Here is a 27,842-nt window from a genome sequence, read left to right on the forward strand (position 1 = left end):
AGATTCCTTAAATGCCTTGAATCTCAGCCTTTGCCGAGAGAGTATATGTATGTTGAGACATGCCTTCAATACTCTGGCAGACAGCTTACAATACTGCATTGGCCTTCGGCCTTCATATCCTGCTTGTACAGAGCCTTAAGATCAGTCAGGGCTTAAGACCCTGTCAATTCTTTCTTGGGCAGGTGTAGAGCTCTGTGCATGTACATAGTTGTCTAGTTTCCCAAGAATATGCTGAAACTTTTGAAAGCCCCTGCGAACATCTCATTCCACAGCTTTTCATTTTTAAATTTTTAAAGCCGGGGGTGCCTGGGTGGCTCAGTGGGTTAAAGTCTCTGCCTTCAGCTCAGGTCATGATCCCAGAGTCCTGGGATGGAGCCCCGCATCGCATTGGGTTCTCTGCTCAGCAGGGAGCCGGCTTCCTCCCCGCCTCTGCCTGCCTCTCTGCCTACTTGTGATCTCTGTCAAATAAATAAATAAAATCTTTAAAAAAAAAAAATTTTTTTTAAAGCCGGCTTCTTATTTTTCTCAACTACTAAGATCCCCACAGGCAGCTGTGATGTTAAACAACTGCTGCTGATGGTGTATCACAAGTGTCCCAAGAGATAAGGCCATCTGCACCAAGCAAGAGTGAATCAAGTCAAATAAAAGGTAAGGCTTGTGAATGGAGATTTCCAAAGAACTAATAGGTAGGTGAAATAATGACATTTCTCTAGGAAAGGTGTTTTGGGGGGAGCTCTAAACATTCCTAGCCTCCTTCAGAGGCTGTAAGGTTGCTGTATTTTACCAGCTGGTGGAACTTTGGTTATCAAGGCCATCAAAAAACTATACAAAGAGGGATGGGAACAGCACAGGTTAAAATGTCGCCAAGCTTGTTATTCTGAGATGTAGCAAATTTTCTTAAATAAAAGTTCTTCGGATTTTTGTAAACCTATTAATTTCCAGACATCTGAAAAAAACTGTTTTTTCTAAAAATATATATATATTTTATTTACTTATTTGAGAGAGAGAGAGAGAGAGCACAAATAGGCAGAGTAGTAGACAGGGAAAGGGAGAAGCCGGTTCTCCACTGAGCAGGGAGCCCAATGTGGGGCTCAATCCCAGGACCCTGGGATCATGACCAGAGCCGAAGGCAGATGCTTAATTGACTGGGCCACCTGGATGTCCCTGAGAAAGCTGATTTTGAGAATTTTGCCGGCACTACTTTTATGGAGATTTTCAAAGGTCCTCACTTCACCATTCCTGCTGATGTCCTGTGTGTAATATTTTATGTTTTACATATTTTACATTTCTCTGGGGTATATAAGTGGAATTTCTACATCACATGGTAACTCTACATTCAACTTTTGGAGGAACTGCTAAACTATTTTCCCTCATGGCTATGTGTTTTACATTCCTACCAGCAATGTATGAGGGTTCCAATTTCTCTACACCCTTGGCAACATTTGTTACTGATCTTTTTGATTATAGCCATCCTAGTAGGTTCAGTGAAGTGACACCACATTTTGTGGGAGGGTTTCTGTTTTGTTAAGTAAGCTCTTCACCCACAGTAGGATTTGAACTCATGATCTGAGATCAAGAGTGGCATGCTCTACTGACTGAGCCAGTCAGCGGCCCCTCACACTATGTTTTCAATTTATATTTCCACACGGACTAATGATGTTGAACATCTTTTCATGTGTTATTGGGCATGTAGATAACTTTTTGGAGAAATATCTGTTCAAATCTTTTTTTTTTTAAGATTTTATTTATTTATTTGACAGACACATCACAAGTAGTCAGAGAGGCAAGTAGAGAGAGGAAGGGAAGCAGGCTCCCTGCTGAGCAGAGAGCCTGATGCAGGGCTCGATTCCTGAGCCAAAGGCAGAGGCTTTAACCCACTGAGCCACCCAAGCACCCCTCAAATCGTATTTTATTAAAAAAAAAAAGTGTATATTTTATTTTGCCTTTTTTATTACTGAGTTGTAAGATTCTTTAAATATTCTGGATACAAGTCCCTTATCAGATATACGATCTTGAAATATTTTCTCCAAATGGCAGGTTATTTTTTCACTTTCTTGATGGTATCATTTATAGCACAAAAGATTTTAATTTATATATTTTTAAAAGATTTTATTTATTTATTTGACAGAGAGAGATCACTAGTAGCCAGAGAGGCAGACAGAGAGAGGGAGAAGCAGGCTCCCTGCTGAGCAGAGGAGGTAACATGATGAGGGGCTCAATCCCAAGACACTGAGATCATGACCTGAGCCAAAGGCAGAGGCTGAACCCACTGAGCCACCCAGGCACTCCTCAAATCATATTTTATAAAAAAATTTGTATATTTTATTTTGCCTTTTTAATTACTGAGTTGTAAGAGTCTTTAAATATTCTGGATACAAGTCCCTTATCAGATATATGATCTTGAAATATTTTCTCCAAATGGCAGGTTATTTTTTCACTTTCTTTTTTTTTTTTTTTAAAGATTTTATTTATTTATTTGACAGAGAGAAATCACAAGTAGATGGAGAGGCAGGCAGAGAGAGAGAGAGAGGAGGAAGCAGGCTCCCCGCTGAGCAGAGAGCCCGATGCGGGACTCGATCCCAGGACCCTGAGATCATGACCTGAGCCGAAGGCAGCGGCTTAACCCACTGAGCCACCCAGGCGCCCCTATTTTTTCACTTTCTTGATGGTATCATTTGTAGCACAAAAGATTTTAATTTTGCTTTTATATGTTTTTCTTTTGTTGCTCATGCTTTAGATGCTGCATTTACAAAGGTTCTGCTTAACTCAAGGTCACTAAGATTTGCTCCTATGTTATCTTCTAAGAGCTTTACAGCTTCAGCTTTTACATTTGGGTCAGATCCATTTTGAGTTAATTTTTAGTATGATGAGAGGTAGGGGTTTAGCTTCATGCTTTTGTATATATGGATAGCCAGTAATCCCAAACCATTTGTTGAACAAACTATTCTTACCTCAGTTGAACGGTCTTGGCATCCTTATTAAAAAACCCAACAGACTATAAACGTAAGAGTATTATTTACGGACTCTCAATTCTACCTTATTGATCTATGTGTCTATTTCTATTTTAGTACCATACTGTCTTGATTTTTTTTGAGATTTTACTTATTTATTTGACAGAGAGAAAGAGATCACAAGTAGGCAGAGAGACAGGCAGAGGGAGAGGGGGAAGCAGGCTCCCACTGAGCAGAGAACCCAATATGGGGCTCAATCCCAGAACCCTGAGACCACGACCCACGCCAAAGGCAGAGGCCCAACCCACTGAGCCACCCAGGCACCCCAACTGTCTTGATCATTGTAGGTTTGTAGTAAGCTTTGAAATTGGGAAGTATGAGTACTCTTATTTTGTTGTTTTCATCAAGACTGTTTTGGCTATTTTGAGTTTCCTGCAATTCCACATGATTTTAGGGTTAGCTTATCAATTTCTAAGAACTTAGCTGATATTCTGATAGGGATTCCAGTGAATTTGCAGATCAGGCTGGGGAGTACTAACATCTTAAAAATATTAACTATTATGATCCATGAGCATGAGATGTTTTCCCATCTATTTAGATCTTCTTTAATTACTTTCATCAGTGTTTCATAGTTTTCAGGATATAAGTTAAATACTTCTTTCGTTAAATTTATCCCTAAGTATCTTATTCTTTTTGATGCTACTGTAAATGAAATTTCCTTTCTGAATTGTTCATTGCAAGTGTGTAGGAACACAACTGATTTCTGTATACTGATTCTGTACTCTACAACCTAGTACTTGTTAGTTCTAGAATTTTTCATTAGATACCTTAATATTGTCAATATATAAAATCATGTCATCTGCAAACAGAGATAGCTATAATTCTTCCTTTCAAACCAGGATGTCTTGTATTCTTTTCTGATTGCTCTAACTAGACCTCTAGTCTGATGTTGAACAGAAGTGGCAAAAGTAGGTATCTCTGTCTTGTTCTGATCTTGGGAAAAATTTCAGTCTTTCACTATTAAGTACAATGCTAGTTGTTTTTCTCTGAAGCCTTTTATCAGGTTAAGGAAGTTCCTTTCTATTCCTAGTTTGTTGAGCATTTTTATCATGAAATGTGTTGGGTTTTATCATGTGCTTTTTCTGCATCTGCTGAGATGACCAAAAGGTTTTTGTCTTTTATTCTATTAATATTGTTCATTATTTGAATTGATTTTTGGATATTAAACCTACCTGGTACTCCCAGATAAGTCCCACTTGGTCATGATATACAATTCTTTTTATATGTTGCTGGATACAGTTCACTAGTATATTGTTGAAGATTTCTGCATCTACAATCAGAGGAGAGAGTGGCCTACAATTTTCTTGTGATATCTTTGTTTTTGGTATCTGGGTACTAATGGGCCTCAAGAATGAACTGAGAGGTACTCCCTCCTCTTCTATGTTTTGGAAAAGTTTGTGAAGGATTAGTACTAATTTTTCTTTGAATATTTGGTAGAATTAACCACTGAAACCATCTGGGTCAGAGTTCTTCTTTGTGGGTAGTTTTTCCATTACTAATTGAGTGTCTTAATTTATTGTATAGGCCTATTCAGAATTTCTACTTCTTCTTGAGTCATTTTCAGTAATCTATGTCTTCCCGGGAACTAGTCCTTTCATCTAAGTTATTTAATTTACTGATATACAATATTCTTGTAGTCTCTACTAATCCTTTTAATTTCAATATGGTTTGTTCCAACTGTTTCAGTAAATAAAGTTGTACTGGCATGAAGCCATGGCTATTCATTTACATACTGTCTAAGTCTGCCTGTATTAAAACTTCACAGCTGAGTAGTTGTGACAGAGACCAAATATTTTGGACCCACAAAGCAAAAAACATTTATTATCTAAGCCCTTATAGAAAAAATATGCTGACCTCTGGCTAAGAATAATAAAATACTTGAAGTACTCAGGTCAAACTGGAGCAAAGGGCTTTTGAGAAAGTATTAGAGGCAGTTAAAAAGTGGAATGAATTAACTATGATCTAGTTTTGTAAGTATCAGCTTAAAGCTTCATTCCAACCCCTGAGACCTCATCATTACTGGGGGAACAAATTTATTTCCAGACCAGATTCAGTACAAAAACTGAGCTTCATGAAATAAAGAGGAAATTCAAAAACAAAAAGTATTTTGGGCAAGTATTTGGGAAGAGTGATAAACGCTAAACTGTGACTAATTTTGTTCCTTGGTTGAGGGTCCTATATATCGAGGGCCTTCTTTCTGAAAGCAACATAAAGGCTCAAAAAGCACAGCTTTCTCATTGATTCTTGAATAGCATGAAGGGCTAGGGAAGAGGGATCTTCCAGCTCCCCTCCTGGCTTCACAAAGGTAGAGTGAATCAATTTTTTCTTTTTGTGTCCATACCACCTTGAAAATTCACCAAGACAGCATTTGTCATATAGATTTTACCTGTTTGTGACTCTCTCATGATTCATTCATCCCAGCATCTGCAGGCTCTATGTAAGGTACACTCCTCACCCCTCACATCACAAATACTTCACTGATGTCATTTCCATTAGCAACACTAGAACTGTGTGCAATCTCTGCCTATCATAAGAGCCAGCAACATCTAATTCCTTTCAATAGGAAACCAAAGGTAGAGTTTCCACATGAGAAACACTCCATACACAGCATCTATCTAGGGTTAGTAACTCCGCAAGAGGAAATTATTCCAGATAACAAATGCTACATCACAGAAAATGTCCTAGGTGTAAAATTATTCCTTTTATGGAAGCCTGGGCAATCAGACTCAAACAAGATGTCATGGGTGAATCATTATAATGTTATTATCATGTGCAGGAGCAATGGGAATGCCCATTATTCTAGATACGATATGTGGTTTCCTACAAATATATTCTCATTCCAGCTTAACCTGACAATAAGAAGTAACTGGGGCTGAAAGGAAGCCATGGGCCTATCACTAAAAGGCTCTGTGATTAAGTAAGTTCCCTTAAGTTACACCAAATAACTACCAGGTCACCTGAGGAGACAAACTCATCAGTGTAATACAAAGATGAAGGGTTAGAGCAGAGGTACTTCAACTCTGACCTCATCTATGCCTCAGAATTCTGAGACAAATGTTAGGCCATCTTCGAACTCTCCTCTCCCTGAGATGCATCCCATGCATCACCAAGTTCTAGCCACTTCACCTCTAAAATCTCAAGCCTTGCCTTGTGGCACTTGGCTGGCTGAGTCGATATAGTATATGACCCTTTTTTTTTTTTAAGATTTTATTTATTTATTTGACAGAGGAAGACACAACAAGAGAGAGGGAACACAAGCAGGGGGAATGGGAGAGGGATAAGCAGGTTTCCTGCCAAGCAGGGAGCCCGATGTGGGACTCAGTCCCAGGACCCTGGCATCATGATCTGAGCTGAAGGCAGAGACCAAACAACTGAGCCACCCAAGCACCCCGAGCATGACTCTTGATCTTAGGGTCATGAGTTTGAGCCCCACATTAAGTGTTGAGATATAAAATCTCAAGCCTTGCCTCTCCTGTTCATCTCCAATGCCAGTGCTTCCATCTAAATCACTCATGGCTCACTTCTCCTGGGAGTTACAGAGTAGAGGAGACTCCCAAAGTGGAGAGAAGTATCTGTTCCATCTTCGCTCACTCTTCACCTTTCTCATATATATCTTTACTTCAGAACACACTATAAGACTTTCTTCCTGTATCTGCCTGTCAACTAGCTTCCCAGCCTCCAGTCTTCATGGTGGGCCCTCTTCAACATCACTGATAGCATTATTCTGACCCCATTATGCTGCGGAGAAGGAAAATAAATCGTATCACTCTCACTTTAAAATCTGCTGCAGAATTCCAACTGCCAGCAGCATGCACCTCAGTCTTGTCTCTACCCATCTCTTACCCTTGCCTCTCTAGCTGCCTCTTAAGCATCTGATAAGTATTAGCCAAAGTGATGACCCCAGACTCCCAGAAAGAGCCATTCACACAGTTTCCTTTCCAAGTGCACTCTTAAAGGTGGCAAAACACAGCTTAGAGGCCCCCTCTGTCATGGGGCCTCTCTGACTTAAGGTATTCTCACACAGCACTCTCTTCAAATGTCTGACAGTTTTCTAGGTGCTAGAATCCCACATTTATACTTTTCCCACTAGGCTACGGAAGATTATTTAATGGCCAGCATTAGCTAATAAAGATCCAAAGTCATACATCCTGTAGTCAAGTATCTGGTGACTAGATTAGACACCAAGAACGAAAAAAGGAAGCACAGCAGAAAGTTACCCCTTTCATCATAAAAGTTTATGAATTAGTAGGAACCCCTGGGTGGTACAGTCAGTATTAAGTGTCTAACTCTTGGTTTTGGCTCAGGTCATGATCTCAAGGTTGTGAGATCAAGCCCCACATCAGGCTCTCAGCAAGGAGTCTGCTTAAGACTTTCCCTCTCCTCCCGCTGCCTCTCCCTCCTGTGCTCACTTGCTTTCTCTTCAATAAATCTTTAAAAAAGTGTATGAATTAGTAATATTCCATTAAAGCCCTTAAAATAGAGCCCTAAAACTACCTCCCATAAACCTATAGGTTCCAAGTCACTCTACAAAATTCCTCAGCAAGTCACTTCTCAAAACTGTGCCAGAAATAGTTTTCAGGATGAATATCAGTAATCTGATGAAATGCAGTGTAGTCAATGGGCCAAAGTTAATCTAAAATTCTTATGTTACCCAACGTTTGGATTTCTTGTTACCTCTATTTCTTTTAGGTCTGGGCCTATTTCTTCTCCCTCACACCTGTACCAACTTCAGTATTACACCTCTACATTGCATCAGACCTTCTTGAAGGCAGCCAAAACCTTACCTGAGCTGAGATGCCAATGAGGAGCAGCCACTTCTGGTACTCATCAGTCCGGTAGTGGATCATCTGGCACCCTGCCAGACTGGCATGTCTATCAAACATCTTCATGGGTTGAGAGTCACCTTCCATGCTCCAGTGGTAGACTGTGGTCTCAGTCACCAGGGCAACAGTGTTTACAGAGACCCATTTCCAGAATATCACCTCTTCTGCCATTGTATGAGACTTCATTTTACTCTTCATCTCAATATTAAAGATTTGAAGTGTCTTCCCAGCTAGTATTTGATGTGATGAAGATTAGAGAAAGATAAATTAAAAATCTAAAAGACAAATTATTACACTCTTAATCTGAATCCTTTTAATATTACTTTTTAAAGTTGTACTACTTATAGGTAATTTGATTAAGAAGGGAAAAGAGCTGCCTGAGTGCAATTAACCACACTTTGATGTCTTAATATTGAGAAAAGCCTTCCTCAGAAGAATGTAAAAGTGTATGAATAACAATCAGAAATTAGTTCTTTTGAAGCAACTATCAAAAGAATCAATTTTAAATTGGTATCTTCTAGTTTTAAAATACTTTCCTGGGTAAGTTAGCAAAAACAAGACATTCTTTGTCTGGTGCCTCCAACTTTCAGGAAAGAATACCATCATCCCTTCAAATTAAACAACTTCTCCAGAAAACAGGGTCATTTTGTCTTAAATTTTAGACTAGTGATGTCAAACAGAATTTTCTACAACGTTGGAAACGTTTTGCACTTGCACTTCTAGTATGGAAGACCCTAGCTACACATGGCTATTAGGTACTTGAAATGTGTCTGCTAAGACACATTTAAGGAAACTGAACTTTTACTTTAATTTAAGTTTAATTAATTTAAATTGAAATAGCTTCACATGGCTAGCATCCAATGGGGCAGCTAGGTTCTAGAAAAAGACTTTAGCATCCATCCTCTGGCAAGAGACTCCTGTTGTTTCCACCTCTGATAAAAAGCTAAGTTCTGATCTTTGTATCTATGCAAAACTCAGAGCTAACATGAAATACTGCTTCCTCCCAAATCAGGACCAACACAAGGATTACTTCTCTGACCACTTCTACCTGGCACTGTATTGGATATCCTAGCTACTGTAATAACACGAGAAAAGTGAAAGGCATAAAGATGAAGGAGGAAATAAAACCGCCTTTATTCACAAACAACTTTTACAAAGAAAATCCTAAGGAATTTACAAATCTACAAAGCCATTATCAGAACGAATAGGCGACTATTAACAATACTGCAGGGTATGAGGTCAATATACAAAAATACCAATTGAATTCCCAGATGCCAGCAGCAAACAATTTGGAAATAAAATTTTTAAAAGAACTGTAATATCACTAAAAGGAAAACAAAGTCTCTGCCAACCAAGAATCCTATATCCAGCAAATCTGTCTTTCAAATACGAGGGAGAAATCAAGACATTCTAAGATAAAGAGAAGCTAAGGGAGTTTGTAACCACAGCACTAAAGGAAGTCCTGCAGATTGAAATGAAAGGACATTATATAGTAATTTAAAGCCATATGAAGAAATAAAGATCCCAATAAAGGTAAATACGTGGGTGATTATAAAAACTTGTACTTTTGTAACTTTGGCTTATAACTCTACTTTTTGTTTTCAACATGATTTAATAGACTAAAACATTACAAAAATCACTGAGTAGGCTGAGTAAATCTAGTATTACAACTGGTTTGTAACTACACTTTTGGTTTTCTATATAACTCAAGAAATGAATGCATTAGAAAAAATTAATGTATGCTTTTGGACAAATTATGTATAAAGATGTAATTCTGTGACAGTAACAATAAAAGAGGTGGGAATGGAGATGTAAAAGTACAGACTTTTTGTATGTTATTGATGTTAAACTGGCAAAATTTCAAATTAAACTGTTACAACTTCAGGATGTTAAACACAGTCCCCACAGCAAAAACAAAAAACAAAAAACAAAAAACAGCTATAGAATGTACACAAAAGAAACAAGAAGAAATTTAAATGTTTTCACTGAAAAAAAAATCAACTAAACATAAGCAAAGATAGTAATACAGAAAATGAAGGACAAAAAAGCATAAACTATATGAAAAACAAATAGTGAAATGATAGAAGTCCTTCCTCATCATTAAGACATTAACTGTAAATGGATCAAAAGACACAGACAGGCAGAACAGGTATAAAAACATGATCCAACTATATGCTGTCTACGAAGACTCACTTTAGATCCAAAGTCACAAAGAGGTCAAAATGAAAGGATGAAAAAAGATAATTCCACGTAAATTGTAATCAAAAGAGAGCAGGGATGGTTAATTTCAGACAAAATAAACTTTGAATCAAAGAAGATTGCAAGCAACAAAGAAATACATCATGCTAAGTGAAATAATCCAATCATAAAAAACCAAATACTGCATGATTCTACATATATTAGGTAGGTAGACTAGCCAAAATCATAGAGACAGAAAGTAGAATGGTGGTTCTAGGGACTGGAAGAGGAAGGAATGAGCAGTTACTGTTTAATGAGTACAGTGTTCCAGTTTTGCAAAAGGAAAATAGTTCTGATCTTAATGGATGTACAACAATATGAATGTATTTAATACCACTGAACTATACACTAAAAAATAGTTAAGATAATAAATTTTATTATATTTAGCCACAACTCTTTTTTTTTTAAAACATTTTATTTACTTATTTGACAGACAGAGATCACAAGTAGGCAGAGAGAGAGGAGGAAGCAGGCTCCCTGCTGAGCATAGAGTCCGATGTGGGGCTCGATCCCAGGACCCTGAGATCATGACCTGAGCCAAAGGTAGAGGCTTTAACCCACCGAGCCACCCAGGCATCCCACAACTCTTTTTTTTTTTTTTAAAGATTTTATTTATTTATTTGACAGAGAGAGAGAGAGAGAGAGATCACAAGCAGGCAGAGAGGCAGGCAGAGAGAGAGGGGAAATCAGGCTCCCCGCTGAGCAGAGAGCCCAATGCAGGGCTTGATCCCAAGACCCTGAGATCATGACCTGAGCCCAAAGCAGAGGCTTTAACCCACTGAGCCACCTGGGCGCCCCATCAACAACACAACAACACACCTCTAAATAACTCATGGGTCAAAGAATAAATTACAAAGAAAATTAGAAAATATGTTGAAATGAATGAAATAAAAAGCACAACATATAAATTTTGGGGTTGCAGCTAAGGCAGTACGTAAAGAAAAATACATAATCTTAAATGTCAAGATCAGAAAAGAGTATCTCAAATCAATAAAGTAAGTTTCTACCTTAATAAACTACAAAAAGAACAAACTAAACCCAATGCAACAAAAAAATAAAAATTAAGAGTAGAACAAAAATCAAGGAAAGAAAACAGATAAATAATAAAAGAAAATCAATAAAACAAAAAGTTGGCTTTTCACAACAATCAAGAAAATGGGATGCTTGGGAGGCTCAGTTAAGTGCCTGCCTTTAGGTCAGGTCATGCTCCCAGCACCCTGGGACTGAGTCCTGCACTGGTCTCCTTACCCAGTGAGGAGCCTGCTTCTCCCTCTGCCTACTGCTTCCCCTGCTTGTACTCTCTCTGACAAATAAATAAAATCTTAATAATAAATAAATAAAAGGGCGCCTGGGTGGCTCAGTGGGTTAAAAACTCTGCCTTCAGCTCAGGTCATGGTCTCAGGGTCCTGGGATCGAGGCCCTCATCGGGCTCTCTGCTCAGCAGGGAGCTTTCTTCCCACTCTCTCTCTGCCTGCCTCTCTGCCTACTTTGTGATCTCTCTCTGTCAAATGAATAAATAAAATCTTTTTAAATAAATAAATAAACAAAATTTAAAAAAAAAAACTATTTTGAAAAATATGAAGTTGAATTACCAATACTATCTTGTTTCAAACTTACCATAAAGCCACGGTCATCAAGTAATGGCACAAGGCTGGGCATATGGATCAATGAAATAGAAATGAGAGCCCAGAAATAGATCTTTCTATTCATGGTCAATTGACTTCTATCAAAGATGCCTAGATAATTCATTTGGGAAGAACAGAGTTTTCAACAAATGGTTCTGGGTGGGACAACTGAATGCCCTTATTCCACCAAAAAAGAAGGGAGGAGGAGGGGAAAAGGAAGGAGGCAGCGACAGAGGTGATAAGGAAGAAGAAGAAGTCAAAGAGGAAGGAGATGAGGAAGAAGAGGAAGAAGCAGCAGTAGCAGCAGCAGCTTACCACACACCATACACAAAAATTAACTCAAAACAGACTATGGACCTAAATGCAAGAATTAAAACTAAAAAACCACTAGAAGAAAAAATAGAAAATCATGATCTTGGGTTAGGCTAAACACTCACAAGTAGGACTCCAAAATCAAGATCCATTAAAGAAAAACCTGGTAAACTGCAGTTTATCAAATTTAAACTTTTTTCCTTAAAAGATACACTAGGAAAATAAAAAAATAAGACAAAAATTGGGAGAAAATATGTAAATCACATAGTTGGTAAGTAATTTATATCCAGAATATATAAAGAACCCTCAACATTCAATAAGACAAATAAGCCAGCTAAGAAATAGACAAAAGATTTAAACAGACATTTCTCTAACAAGATACATGAGTGGCTGGGGCGCCTGGGTGGCTCAGTGGGTTAAAGCCTCTGCCGTCCATGGGATCGAGCCCCGCATTGGGCTCTCTGCTCCGCGGGGAGCCTGATTCCTCCTCTCTCTCTGCCTGTCTCTGCCTACTTGTGATCTCTGTCTGTCAAATAAATAAATAAAATCTTTAAAAAAAAAAAAGATACATGAGTGGCTAAAAAAGTAAGGTAAAAAAGATATACAAATGGAACTGCTATAATAAAAAAAGACCATATCAGTATCAAGTTTGCATATATGTTTAAAAAAACTAGAATGCGGGCGCCTGGGTGGCTCAGTGGGTTAACTGCTGCCTTGGGCTGGGGTCATGATCTCAGGGTCCTGGGATCGAGTCCCGCATCGGGCTCTCTGCTCGGCGGGGAGCCTGCTTCCTCCTCTCTCTCTCTCTGCCTGCCTCTTTGCCTACTTGTGATGTCTCCCTGTCAAATAAATAAATAATCTTAAAAAAAAAACAACAACAAAACTAGAATGCTCATACCTTGTTGGCAAGAATGTAAAATGGTAGTCATTCTGGAAAATAGTTTGGTGGTATCTTAAAAAAGCTAAAAAAAAATTATCATATGATCCAACAATTCCACTCCTAGGCATTTACCCAAGAAAAATGGAAATATACATTCACACAAAGACTTGAAGGCAAGTATGCATAGCAGCAATATCCTTAATGGCCAAAAACTGGTACCAATCCAAATGGTACCTGGTAAAGTGGTAAACAGAGAAACAAAATGTGATATATCCATGGAATAGTGGAGTACAGGAATCTTACTCACACATAAAAAAGAACTAACTACTGATTTAAGCTACAGTGTGGATGAACCTCAAACATACTATGCTAACTGAAGGAAGCCAGGTATAAAAGACTGTAAGTTGTAAGATTTATTTGAAGTGTCCAGAAATGGCAAATCTATAAAGCCAGAAAACAGATCAGTAGCTGCCTAGGGCTGAGGGAGGAAGTGGAAAATGACTGCAAAGAGGAATAAAGGAACTTTTGGGGGTAGTAGAAATGTTCTAAAACCAGAGCATGGTGGTGGTTCCATAGCTCAATAAATTTACTAAAAACATTGAACTCTACGCTTAGAGTAAGTGAATTTTATGGCATTTAAATGGCATTTTATGGCATTATACCTGAATAAAATGGTTAAGAAAGAAAAAAACTAGACTAGAAGTTCAACTGTAGGATGGGAGTACCTTTTAGTTTCAAATAGCCTGGGATCACAGAGGAAATTTCCTCTAGTTCGAAAACTTGTCAAGCTCTCCTTTGACTGGTTAAAAAGAACTTGTTTTACATGATGTGCCAAATATTTAGCATCACAAAGAATAAAACAAAACAAGAAAACCCTACCAAATCTCCTTTGGGAATCAATCTGCGGTCAGATTCCAGTTGCCAGGGTAAAGAATGTGCTACCACAAGGGGGCTCCATCTCACCACCTCTCCCCTCCTTACTGGGGCCAAGAGCTAATTGCTAGGCTGGCACTATTATTATAAGCCTTTATGCAATCTACCACTAAAAATTAAGGGGGAAAGGTAGAGTTTGCAAAAGAAACACATGTGACTACTCAAAGTGCTACGATTCATAATAAAAGTAAAAAATATACTTGGACCAGTAATGCAAGTAGTCAGTCAACTTTTTCTATTTAGGGATATATAGGATCTTTGACTTGTAACTGTTTTTACCACTCTTTAAAAATATAAAAACTGGGGCGCCTGGCTGGCTCAGTCATTAAGCATCTGCTTTTGGCTTGGGTCATGATCCCGAGGTCCTGGGACCAAGCCCCACATCAGGCTCTCAGCAGAGAGTCTCCTTCTCCCTTTCCCACATCCCCTGCTTGTGTTCCCTCTCTCATTGTCTGTCTCTCTCTAGCAAATAAATAGATAAAATCTTCTAAAAATAAATAAATAAAAATATAAAAACCATTCTTATTTGGGACTGTACAAAACTGAACAGTTTACTGATCCCTCACTTAGAGTATTAATGTTCCATTAGGATGATGAGCAACTGCTGATGAATTCTAACCCCCAGCCCCTACTGCTTCCTGATCTTTAGTCAAGGGTAAAATTGTATCTCTGGTTTTAAAATGTTCACCACAAAAGCACCAGTAGAGACAGTTTGAAGAGAGACTGGGGTGAGTGAATCTGCTCTAAGTTTCTCCAGAAGGATGGGCAGTGATATGGGCTGAGCATCTCAGGAGCTCTCAGCGAAATAAAAGGACAAACCGTGGAGGCAGACCTTTTTTAAAAAGAGGTCCTTCTCATCACGAGCCCCTTTCCAATCACAAGACATCACCAGTCAAAATGAGGTCTGTGAGATTCAAGACCAGTCAGTACCTTTGACTTCACTTTCATGCTTTCACACTGGGACCTATGCAGCAGCTAAGTCATATGAAGCAATAAAAGTATAATTAAACTATCTCTGTAATTCAGCCACTGTACAAATACCTTTAAAAAAAAAACAGTTTTCTTCATTTTGGTCTAGGGTCTTTGAAACACAGTGCCACCCTTGCTCACAATTTATACAAGATCATCCTAATGGCCACAAGATTGCAGTAAAAATAGGATACTTAAAATTTTATCAATTTGGTTCCACAGCTCACACTTCCTCATGCAAAAGAACACAGCACTCAATTACTATAGCTGAAAAAAATTCATATGAACACCGAGAATGGAAAAAAATAGGAGCAGCCCCTGGTCCTCACATCCAGGCCATGTTGCTCTCCTAGTGGACATAAACCATCTCAGAGAACACCAACTTCAGACAAGTCCCTTTAAGACCATGATAAAGTGAGACAAAACAATTTTACCAACTACAGACAAAAACAAGTAAATGTCACTTCAGAATTTTACTAAGTACAGACAAAAACAAGGTAAATGTGCAACGCACAAAATACCAAACAGCCCCTCTCATGGCTACTACTTCTTTAACCAATGCCAACTTTATCTTCACTCTATGTACTTCCTTATAGCTAAGATTCATTGCGATAACCTAAGTATAAAATTAGTCCCACTTTCTAACAGCACCCAATCTACAGCAAACTCGTGTTTCCTTAGACCATCCCCAAATCACCCAATGAAATCCCAAATCCTACAAAAGGTTCTTCTAACACCTTCTAATAATAGTGTGATACGTCCAAGCTCCCCATGGTGTGGTTTTGCCCTTTCTGGAACAAGTAATAAACCCAACTTGTTCAACTTCAGATGTGTTGCCAGTGGCCTTTGGTAGGAGGGGACTGATAGTATTAAATCGTGAGTTCTCTCCATTCCCCTACCACACTTCAAAAACCACCTCCAGGAGATGCACGGTGCACACCAGTAAAGAGAACTGTATCAGAGGACCACGAAGACTAAAATGCTGGCCATCTCTGAGACCCACAGAGAATATACCAAACACCAAATAACATGATAGATAAGATCTCTCAAAAATATTGCAAACTAGAAAATACAGAAAAGCCAAAAGAATCATGAAGAATCCATAAAGGTTGGCCATTTTTTTCAACTAAAATTAGTTTATACCATTTACACTACATGTTCAAAAAATATTTTTTAAAATATTTATTTATTTACTTATTTGACAGAGAGAGAGAGAGATCACAAGTAGGCAGCGACGCAGGCAGACGGGGAGGGGGAAGCAGGCTCCCTGCTGAGCAGAGAGCCAATGTGGGGCTCCATCCCAGGACCCTGAGATCATGGCCCAAGCCAAAGGCAGAGGCTTAACCCACTAAACCACCCAGGCGCCCCCAAAAATATTCTGACAAGAAACAGAGTTGATAGAAGAAAAGATCATTAAAAAATTTTTTTTAAATCAGCTTTTTTTTTTTTTAAATAGAAAGTTCATAACTTCCAGATGTCCATTTACCTATGAAAGGACAAAGTAGACCCTATTTCTGTAACAAAATAGGAGCACAGGCAAAGCTAATATTCGGCATTTACTAAATTTAGCTCCAGAAAGAACTTTCACTTTTCAAGGTAAGTCATAATACACCTTGCATAAAATATTAACAAGTCCAGTATATACACAACCCTTTAAATTTCCCAAATCACGGCAATATGAAAAGATTCTATATTCTCAAATAACTACAAGGTTTCAAGTACCCAATATCCCGAGTTCAAGGAAGCAAAATTCTATTAAACAACAGCTATACTGTTATCGATGAGTTTCACAAGAGAAGTAGTACCTTGGCTCATACTCTAGGATGTTTGGAGCCCCGTGTAAAGCAGCCCATCATGAGGTCCAGGGCACCACATGGTCCTCCTGGTGAACATGTGCAGTGTGGGGTTGGCCCTTCCAGATGTAGCAGTCATAAGGATGAGGCCCTGGGCATTTGCTCCCTCCTGTATTTGGCTATACACATGACGTCACAAAAAACTCAGGTGCTCAGGAACCTCTCATTAAATAAGGTATGTAAAACATAGCTTTGGCTAAAACTTTTGGAATTAAGTTTAATATTATTGATGACATTTTCCTGTGAGTTTACTGACAGTTGTCTGCTATTTAAAGTAACAAAGCAGGTAAAGTGAGGCAAAATTCCTCAAAGCTTACCTTTCAGAGCTATCACCTTAGAGGCTGGATTCATGATGGCACTTTCAGCAGAGATGGGCCGCCTGATAGGCGCCATTGGATCGTTCATGTCAATAATCACTACCTGAGCCTGTTCACCAACCTTCTCTCGGACACATATAAACTTATCAGATTCCATGGTCAGTGTACTGAATCCAATATTGGCTGGATTAATTCCCAGGTTTTGGAGCTAAAGAGAAAAGAAACATTTGATTTAAAAGTAAGTCTCTCCTCTCTGAAACAGATTAAATCTAGCCCATTATTTAGGGAAGTTTAACAGAAGGAAGAGGAAAAGTTAAATAAGAATTTAGAAAAAACTTAACATCAAGTGATTATTCAAGGCAAACACTGACTTGTTTTTCTATACCTTTAGTAAGTACGGGCAATGCATCAACAGCAGGCCATGAATCAACTCTCAAGGAGCCTACAATCCCACAGGCTGATGAGAACACACAAGAATAAGAATAAAACCAGGAAGAGGGAAGGATGCCATCAGAGCCAGAGACAGGAAGATACCACCTGGGAGGGGGTGGAGAAGCCCACAAAGAATACCTCACAAATAAGGAGAGCCTCAGCAGGAAGAGGGTCTTGGAGAGGTGAAGGCAGGTAAAGAGAGCAGAAAGGAAGAAAACAAAAACTGGTTTCTCCAAAAGCAAGCAGTAACAAAGAACTAGCCAAGAGTTTTTCCTTAAAGCAACCCCACAAATCATAAAGTCTGATTTCTCAGTCAGTTTAAATATTTCTTGGTGAGTCTAAGGTTAATAAAAAAGTCAAAAGGTCTAGTACATTTTGGAGGTAGACAGATTGCTTGAACTCATGTACAACTTAAATCAGGCACCTTTCTCCAAAGACCACTTCATAGATAGTGCCTGGTTTAAATAAAAACCTATTAATGAGATAAGCTTCAATGAAAAACCCTGGGGAAAACACAGACTCGGGAAATTTCTATCACCCCTATGAAGAACCATACTTATTTCTATAAAATTCTCTTGCCCCCATTTACCTACAAGTATCTTTGTTTCTAAACATTGTTCTGCTCAACTCAAACCCTACTGCTCCTGACTTAACCCTTTAGTAACTGTTACCCTGTGTGAATTTGTATAAAGTTTATGCTAACAACAAAAGATTAGGGGCGACTTGTTAAAAATAACTACCAGCCTTTGGAAGAAGCACAAATGAGACTGTTCATACTGCTAGTATAATTCTTAATCCTATCATATTTTTCCCCCATGAACTCCTCAAAAGCAGGGACTATATCTTAATTGTTTCTTGTGATACAGAGTCTAGCATATACTGAGTATTCCAGCTGCTGAGCAGAACAGGCTGGAGGCCAAAAGGTGACCTCATCTGACCTTTCTGCTAACTCAGGAGGCAAGTTATGCCACACACAATTTACACTAATGCAACACACAGTTTTTAGATTAAGACCTCTTCCCAGAATCACAATGCTGATTAATGATGGGGACAGTTGTGAATAAAGCTTGTGCTCTGAACCACAATACTGAGTTGTTTGAAATTCACATTTTATTTTCACACATCTGAAGTAGCAGCTTAATGCAGTAAATGCAGTGAATGAAAGTTGAGACTTTTTCATAGCAAGTAATTTTCACACATTCATTCCATAAATAAGTACTGAAAACATACTATCTATTAGCCACTAACTAGACTCTGAAAACAGTAAGATACATAAGATACAGTCACACTATTCAGAGCCCACAGACTGTGGAGACTAACCATTACTATTAGGCTAAACTATATGAAGTTGCTGATAAGAGGGCAATGAAAAGTTCCATTGGGAGCAGAGGTGGGAAGTGGGGAGGAAGGGGAAGTAAACAGGGTGAAGTAAGTTCCCAAGAGACCTACACGGTCTCCTTTATTTTTTATTATGTATTATTGTAAACATTGTACTATATAAGCATATAGTAAATTTAGAGAGCACCCAACACCCAACACTGTCAAATCTTTACATAGCAGAGCCATACACTTAAGTGGGCCCAGATTTTCTAAATTTTCACTTTATTCTTAGTTTGGGGATCATTTTGAATTAATATGGCAACATTCTGATTTCAACTCCAAATATCAAGAAATATCTATACCCAATCTCTTGAGCACAGTACGTTCTTAAATATTAGTGACTGAGTCCAGCCAAACACAGGACAATCCCACCAAAATAACTTTTACATCCAAAATATCAGATACCGGGGCGCCTGGCTGATCAGTCAGTTGAGCCTCCAACTCCTGATTTCACCTCAGGTCATGATCTCAGGTCGTGGGATCAAGCCCTGCGGTGGGCTCCACGCTCAACAAGGGAAGGGTTCTGCTTTGGATTCTCCCTCTTGCTCTCCCCACTGTGCATGCATGACTCTCTCTCTCTGTATATATATAAATAAATCATAAATTAAAAAGTAAAAAAATAAAATATCAAATACCACTAAGCTTTACTCCATATGCAGAAACAGAATTCCAAAGAAGTGGTGTACTCAAAGTGATTTTTTCTCATTAGTTAGAAGCTGTAACTAAGGACTCCTGATTCCTACAATAATTACTCTGAAAGGTAACCTAGATACACATTTAAAACAGTCCATATACGAGTTAAGCAAAAGTACACAAGACACTATCTAATAATCCTTTTCTGTTCTCAAGACCTGCAATTAAATGAATCCAAATTCAAATTTGACACTGGGGAAAACATAAAAAGAAATTACTCATCCAACAGTCCTGTTGTTTCTATATTTAAGGGATTTAGGGACAGTAGTCTGAATGGGGAGGGTTGCAGCTGTGTTTATACAGGGACGTTGGTGAAAACACCAATTGCCCATATCAAAGAGCCAAAACGTTCCAGTTGCACTGAACATCCCAGGTTTTCATGCCTCTTGTCTTTGAAGATGCTAGTCCTTTCTCCCTCTGTTTATGTCTCCTCAGACTCATTCACTGCCTTATCACTGTGCCCAGCACATGGATGTTCAATAATTAATTAGTGAAGAAGTTACAAGTTTTAGGCAGTTAAGAAAATAATTTAAAGTAACATGGGGCGCCTGGGTGGCTCAGTGGGTTAAAGCCTCTGCCTTCAGCTGAGGTCATGATCCCAAGGTTTTGGGATTGAGCCCCACATCAGGCTCTCTGCTTAGCGGGGAGCCTCCTTCCCCTTCTCACTTTCTGCCTGCCTCTCTGCCTACTTGTGATCTCTGTCAAATAAATTTTTAAAAAAATCTTTAAAGTAACTTAAAAATATAGATTTTATATGTTAAACTTATCAGCAAGTTTTTTCCTAGCTTAAAGAGGGAGCTCTGTAAATGAGGACCTATGAAGGTCTTTTCTAGAACTAACCTAAAATTCTAGGACTAGGTTAGTTCAGGGTACTTTAAAAATTACATTTTTATTATGCTTTACAGAACTTCTCTCAAATTACATCAACGTACGTTTTCTGTATTTTAAAACCAATGCATAAGACCCTATATTTATACCTGTTAAATGTCAACTAGTTGGATTCCAGCCTGTCAAGATCTGCTTGGATTCTAATTTTGTCATTGAACTTTGCCAGCCCAGCTCTGCGGCATCCTTCTTTAGCCAGCTGAAAGAGATCGTAATCTCCCCCTGGCATGGAGGCCACCAGCAGGCCTCAGGCAAGAGATGCAAAAGAAGAAAATAAAGAACAGACTGAAAGGAATAGATTCGGGCAAACAGCAAGGGAAAGCAAAGAAATATTTATAGGATGGGGTGACTGGTGTCAACAACTACTGCCCCAGAAGGATATTAGTAAGCAACACTGTCGAATGCATGCTGCAATCTATATGTAATCTTCAAAGAAAGATTTTCAAACTCTGTTAAGTTACAAAAGCAAAAGGAGGGGAATTTTATAACAGAATTCTTTTAATCATTTTTTGAAAGATATAATGGTTTTCTTAATAGTAGTTTCATCTGGGAAAATAGACCTAGTTTTTGAAAAGAAAGGTTTAATTTTCTTTTCTTTTTTAAAAAGATTTTATATATTTATCAGAAAGAGAGAGAGCAAGTGCATAAGCAGGTGGAGTGGTAGGCAGAGGGAGAAGGAGGTTCCCCACTGAGCAAGGAGCCTGATGTGGGACTCCATCCCAGGACCCTGGGATCATGAACTGAGCTGAAGGAAGACGCTTAACCGACTGAGCCACCTAGGCATCCAGAAAAGTTTAATTTCCATTTATATGTTCTATCTGGGGTTATTCTTCCCATGTATATGTATGACTTCAAAGCTTGTTCCACACACACTTTGCCCTAGCTACAGACTTTGCTCAAGAACCTGGTGGAAAGGGACCTTGACTAAGATCCTCCTAGCACACGGTAACTATTTTAACCCAATAAATTCAAAAAGTACTTGTGTAGTTTGGGGATTTTGAACATTTAAATATGTTCTATGGTGATAACTGATTCTTCTAAGGAGGACCTGTCCAAATTCACTTAATATTTGCTCAATTACTATGCCACTGTTGGGATTCTCTCGAAAAGGCTGACCCTTCCACACACCCTGGGTGACTGGGTTGTTACTTTCTTCACTTCATAAATAACAAAGGCAGAAGGTAAATGGCTGGCCCACTATCTACTTCCAAAACAAGTCCACCCAGGGTAAAATTTAACAGTTTACACAAGACCTTAAAAACATTTTACATGGGTGCACAACAATTTCAGGGCAGAAGGAGCCTAGCATTGTCTTAGTATACCAAAAACCATTTCACAAAATATGATGGCAATGTAATGGTAACATAAACCAAACATGTACTAGGCTGTGAGTACAGCATCTTTTTTTTTTTTTTTAAGATTTTATTTATTTATTTGACAGAGATCACAAATAGGCAGAGAGGCAGGCGGGGTGGGGGGCAGGCTGAGCAGAGAGCTCAATGCGGGGCTCCATCCCAGGACCCCAGGATCATGACCTGAGAGGAAGGCAGAGGCTTTAACCCACTGAGCCACCCAGGTGCCACGAATACAGCATCTCTTTTCAGAGTGATTCCCTGGGGCATCTCCAGCAGATACAGGTGCCCATGACTGTTTTCTTTTTTTTTTTTAAGATTTTATTCATTCATTTGACAAAGAGAGACACAGCAAGAGAGGGAACACAAGCAGGGGGAGTGGAAGAGGGAGGAGCAGACTCCCCATGGAGCAGGGAGCCAGATGCAGGGCTCGACTACTGACCCCCTCATCCTATAATTTACACAGATCCTCTTGGCAGACTCTGTATCTGTTAAAAACATCACCTCAGAGATATGCTACATATCAAAACCTTTAGGGAATGCATTTATATGTTCTCTGTGTACTGAGCTGTGTCACATTTCAAAACTCTTACAAACTATTCCTCTTCTGAATCAAGGTCACTGGTTTTTAGCCCTCTAGCTTTTTTCCATTCTCAGCTTAAAAAGCAACAACCTTCAAACTTAGATATCTGAATATAAAAAAGTTCAAATAGTACACTGAAGAAAAATATTTCTGCAGAACTAGTCCTCCACTCAACAGGAGGATGGCAGGATAAGTAAAATTAAATAAATTGCTACAATCTCAAGCTGAAGTGGAAGAATGCTTTATTATAACGCATTAGATATAGAAGTACAGCTTCTGCTCTGGGTACATTCCTGAAAAGATGATTGTAGAATAAAAGTTCCTATACAAAAAAAAAAAAAAAAGTTCCTATACACTAATTTGGTTTTTTTTTTATTTTAAGATTTATTTATCTCGGGGAGGGGCAAAGGAAGGGGGAGAAGGAGGATCCCAAGAAGAACCTCCTGCTGGGCACGAAGTACCCCCCCAACCCTGGGGCTCAATCCCATGACCCCAGATCATGACCCCACCCAAAATCAAGAGTTGGAGGCCCAACCAACTGAGCCACACAGGAGCCACCTGCCCATATGCTGATTTCTATTTTCCCAGTGACCATTATAAAATGATTGTTTTAACCTTTGGGGAAAATCTGGCCCACAATTTTTCATATGAAACCAACCAAAATTAAAAACAGAAAAAAGATAACTAGATTCACAAAATATAAAGTGATATGGTAGACAAAACAGGCAGGGGTTGTGTGACAGAAACAAAATGTGAGATAAGTAGGAGTATTCTTAATAAAGTAGACTTACAGTAAACTGCTCACAGGTGAGCTATATGGAGGGCCTAGAATCTACATTACAACTAGTCAGTCATTGATTATACAAACATTTCAATATGGAACTGGTTTCATTCCTTCTAAGATATCAGGGCCCATTATGTACTAGGCAGTGGTAATACAACTGCAGAGAGGAGATCCTGAGATTGCAGTCCAGTAGGGGAAGTGATCACCTATACACCATATGGTTAGGGCCATCATGAGAGAAGCCCCAAAACTCTGGGGGCACACAGGAAGGGCTCCTAATTCTGACATATCAGGGATAGCTTCCTGTCACTTAAGCAGAAGGCTAAGTAGGCCTTGGCTGGGTAATAAGAATGAGGAGAAGAGGGCACCTGGGTGGCTCAGTCAGTTAAGCATCTGCCTTCAGCTCAGGTCATGAGCCCAGGGTCCTGGGATCAGGTCCCACATTGGGCTCCCTGCTCTGAGGGAAGTCTGCTTCTCCCTTTGCCCCTACCCCCTGCTTCTGTGCACTCTTCCTCTCATTCTTGCTCTCAAATAAATAAAAGTAAGTGAAATTAAAAAGGGGGGGGGGGGGAGAATGTTCTGGAAAGAGGCAATAAGCCCACAGGTAAGAGTGTTGGGCTCCAGAGAAGGTCCTGAAGGACCAGACGGTGATAAGCAAGAAAGCTGAGCAGGTGCTGGATTAGGCAGGGCTTTATAAGGCATTGAGGAGTCTGGCATTTTCATCCTGGAAGCAAAAGGGAAGCATTCACTGATGAACTTTAAGCTTTTGAGAAAATCTCTTTGCCTGTGTGTTAGAGAAGGGAAGGCAAGACTAGAGGTAGATGACCAGAGACAAAGTTAGTGCAGCCATTTAGGTGAGCAATATTGTCATAGTCCAGGGTCATAGTTCAGGGTCATGTCCAAGCTAAGAGTAGCAGAATAATGCCCAAAATACATAGGAGAAAGAACCAACGGGTTAGGGAGAAGTCATGGCTGTCTCCTAGGTTCTTGGCTGGAAACTGGAGAAGATACACATTTGGAGAGAAAGAAGAACCCTATTTTGGAACATGATGTGTTGTTTGAAGAACGTATGGACCATCCAATGGCCTTCTGCAGGGGCCAGCTGTCATAGTGGCAGTAACAACTGACAAGAATAGAGCATTTTGTTATGTACTAGACACTGTCCCACATCTTACATTTATCACATTTATTAACTCAAAATGTCACAATAGCTCTATGAAGTAAAAACTATACCCTTTATCTCTGTATTATAGATATAGAGATGGACACACAAAAACGTTACAAAAATTGCCCAAATTCACTTGGCCAGTAAGTGCCCAAGCCCAGAGTCAAACCCTTCCATTTGTACTCAGTCTGTGCTCTTAACCAGGGCCTACTATTGTCTCCCCTACATATACCTATGAGGCTCAGCAAAAATATGCAGCCTGCCTGGGAACACTGAGCATATGGGAATACATACAAACCACCCAGTAGAGCATACAAAATGAAAAGACAGAAGAGCTCAAGACAGACCCCAGGCTTATTCCCAAGAGGAGCCCACAAAGGAAACTGGGATGTGAGCAGAGAGATAGGAGAAACCCTGGGAAACTGTGGTATGACCAAAAGCAACAGAGAAAGGGTTATGAGGAGGCAGTAAAGTACGGTGTCAACTATAGAAGATGTTTTGGAGTTTTAATTCTTTTTTTTTTTTGGAGCAGGGGCCAGCAAATTACAGACTCTGTATAGCCCAACTAAAAGTGAGTTTTATACTTTTTACAAAATTTTAAAAAGAGGGAGTGGGAGACTATGTTTCAAGAGACAATACATGGCTCTCAAAGGCCTAACCTATATACTAACTGGTCTTTACAAAAAAGTCTATATGACAACTTGTAAACTTGGCAAGAACAGATGCACAGGAACAGTGGGGGCAAAAACCAGACTGCAGGTTACTAAGGAATATAAGAGAAGTGATGGAGGGATAAGGTAATTCTTTCATGATGTCTAGCTGTAAGATAAGAGCTTCAAGGGAACGGGGAGAGGGAGAAGTTTGTGTAAAGACAGAAGAGATATGAGCATGGTTAAACACAAACATGGAAGAAGACACCAAGAGGGAATGGATGAAAACACGGGAAAGAGAAGGCCTTGTTAAAAGAGGGAAGGAGGTGGGATCCAGAACACACACAAGTGGGAAAAAAAAAACACCCACTTTTGAGATAACAGGAAGGCAGAAAAGGGCAACTGCAGACAAGTTTGTAAGGCTGCAGGCATGAAGGTGAGAAATATCCCAGCGTATGGCTTCTGCTTCTCCAATCATCTGTTGCCAACAACAGGGAACGGCAGGATTAGGGATTTAAAAAAACAAGCGGAAATTTTTAAATGTCTGCAGCTAAGGGAGAGTGTACAGACTAGAAAAATGAGTACAGAGAAATCTCAACAGCTGGTTAATGCTGGAGACCACAAACCACATTTACATGGCCTATGTGTTAACAAGTCATAAGTATTTTCCAGGTAATAGAATATATTTTTTCAAGACATTATGAACTTCCATAGGAATTTAAAATGTCTTACTGCTTCCTTGCCTTCTGAAGAGAACATATTTAGTGGCTAAAGCACAGGCTTTGGAGTTAGTGATCAGAGTTAGAACCCAAGCTGTCACTTACTAGTTGTGTAATTTTACCTTTATTGCTCACTCTCTCTGTGCCTTAGTTATTTATAACTCTGTGCCTCAGTTACGATAAAGACTAAATTAAATGAGATTTATAAAATACATAGCATAGTGATTAGCAAGAGAAAGGGCTCAATAAAATGGATCACATTATTGTGTTGTTCTAATTAGCAGCAGCAGTAGTATTTTCCTATTTCACATTACTGTCAAGAGATGGGTGTTCAGGAGACTGCTACCTCCACCAACCACAGCTCTATCACTAAGGGACCACAGAAGAATACTCAAGGGATCGAGTTTCCAATCTGCATAATAAGAGGATCTGACCCCTCACTATACTCCCAGGGCTTCTCCCATCTGGATATAGAGTTAGAAGTGTTCTGTGCTATGGGGGAAAAAAAAGATATTCCAATCGACAACATTCCTTGCAATCCTGCAGTGTAGTTACAATGACCTGAGTCTGATTCCGGCTCTTACTTGCTGAATGACTGGACAACTTATTTAATGTCTCTGTGCCCCGGTTTCCTCACCCAGAAAACGGGGAAAATCATATGGATCTTATGGGATTGTGATGATTTTTTCTTAAAGGAGGCTCCATACCCAGCGTGGAGACCACGGTGGGTGGGGGGCGCTCCAACTCAAAACTGTGAGATCCAGACCTGAGCGGAGATCAAGAGTCAAAGGTTTAACGGACTTAGGCACCCAGGCGCCCCAGAACTGTGATGATTTAACAAAAGCACAGAGCCAATGGCAACTATATACCTACGCCACCTCCTCACTTGTAAAATGAGAATCGTTATCACCCTTCACAGGTGTGACACATGCGTGTGATGTGAGTGAAGCACTGTACATCGTGCCAGGACACAACCCCCAGTCAAACACAAACAACCAATCTTTATTTCCCTGAAGCACAACTCTATTAGGAGAGTTGGAGATAGAACAAACTGGGACCTCATTAAAAAGCTAAACTTTGGGGAGTGGGTGTTACTGCATTGAAAGGGTCTTATTAAAACACACCATGATCCCTCTCGCTCTTTGGTCAAAGGATTTGACGATCCTTCCTCCCACGAAACCACTCCAGTGACTTCGGAAGCCAACAGACACAAACTCAGATGTAAGAATCGAGAGACGCAAAAGGGAAATGAGACTCAGATTTAGATTTCAGAGTTGTAAAGCTTGCGAGTGGAATCCGAGCGCACCGCTCGTCAGTCTGGTTCCAGCTCCCAAAAGCACTGAAAGACATTTCGGGACATCTTCAGTTTCCGTCACCCGGCGCTCTTAGCATGCCACCGAGATCTGAGCGGTCCGAGAAGGATCACCGTCGCTACTGGATAACGGGTTTCAGCGATCAGCACACCTGGCGGGGCGGCACGTGCGGGCCACCACGCCCTCCCACTACACCGACCGGCGCGCCTAGACACTAGCCCGCCCACCCAGGCCGGCCCGGGTATGTGCGCCCCGCCGCGTCCACTGGAGTCGGGGTCCAGGGCCAGGAGCCGGAGGTCCCGCCGGCCGGCCAGTAAGCGGCTCCCGCCCGGTCTCCCGGGAGGCGGGGCGGCGGGGGGCGCGGCTGACAGGACGAAGCGCGCGACCCGCCCTGTAGCCGTCCGGGTCTCGGTGCCGGAGCCCTGATCTCACCTGGAAGTGCTCCTGGAAACGGATGGGGAGGATCTGCGCCATGGTGGGTGCGGGGCCGAGGCGGCAGCGGAGACGGAGGCTGTGGTGGCCGTGGCGGCAGCTCCCCTCACGCGGGCGGACGGGCGGCGGCAGCAGCGGTGGTGGCGGCGCCGGCCGCGCAGGCGCACTGCTCCGGGCCCCGTCCCGCACGCTTTCTCTCTCGCCGCACCAACCCTGCGCGGGATCCCTCCGCCCCTTCGCCTGAGGGTCCGCGAAAAGTAGTCCCGCGCGTAGCCGCACTTCCGGCACCCGGGAGCTGGAATCAGTCTGCGCTGCCCTGGGGACGTATCCCGGGCAGGCGTGCGCGGGAAGGTGGCGGGCTCCCGGGCTAAACCCCAGCCTGTGCTCGGGGCAGGTGTGCAAGGGAAGGGAAGGGGGGTTCCGGGCCAGATTCCTAGCCAGTGAATGGGGCAGGTGTACGAACGCGTCGGGGGCTGCTCCCCGCCGATACTCG

The 27,842-nt window shown here is 40.4% G+C and overlaps 1 protein-coding gene across 2 annotated transcripts in view; it reads right to left on the reverse strand.

Moving 5' to 3' along the window:
- The window catches only part of CLTCL1 (clathrin heavy chain like 1), a 96,613-nt gene extending 69,029 nt beyond the window's left edge, over window positions 1–27,584 (reverse strand). For both annotated transcript variants that reach the window (XM_004742596.3, XM_004742597.3), the window contains exons 1-3: window positions 27,350–27,584; window positions 16,962–17,169; window positions 7,796–8,064 (exon numbers count right to left, since the gene is read on the reverse strand). In XM_004742596.3, the coding sequence (XP_004742653.1) occupies window positions 7,796–8,064; window positions 16,962–17,169; window positions 27,350–27,391 (519 nt within the window). In that variant the 5' untranslated portion in view covers window positions 27,392–27,584. The remainder of the gene's footprint in view (window positions 1–7,795; window positions 8,065–16,961; window positions 17,170–27,349) is intronic.
- Between the last annotated feature and the right edge of the window lie 258 nt (window positions 27,585–27,842).

This window comes from Mustela putorius, unplaced genomic scaffold (genome assembly GCF_011764305.1).
Source record: "Mustela putorius furo isolate JIRA1106 unplaced genomic scaffold, ASM1176430v1.1 tig00003858_pilon_pilon_pilon, whole genome shotgun sequence".
NCBI lineage: Eukaryota > Metazoa > Chordata > Mammalia > Carnivora > Mustelidae > Mustela > Mustela putorius.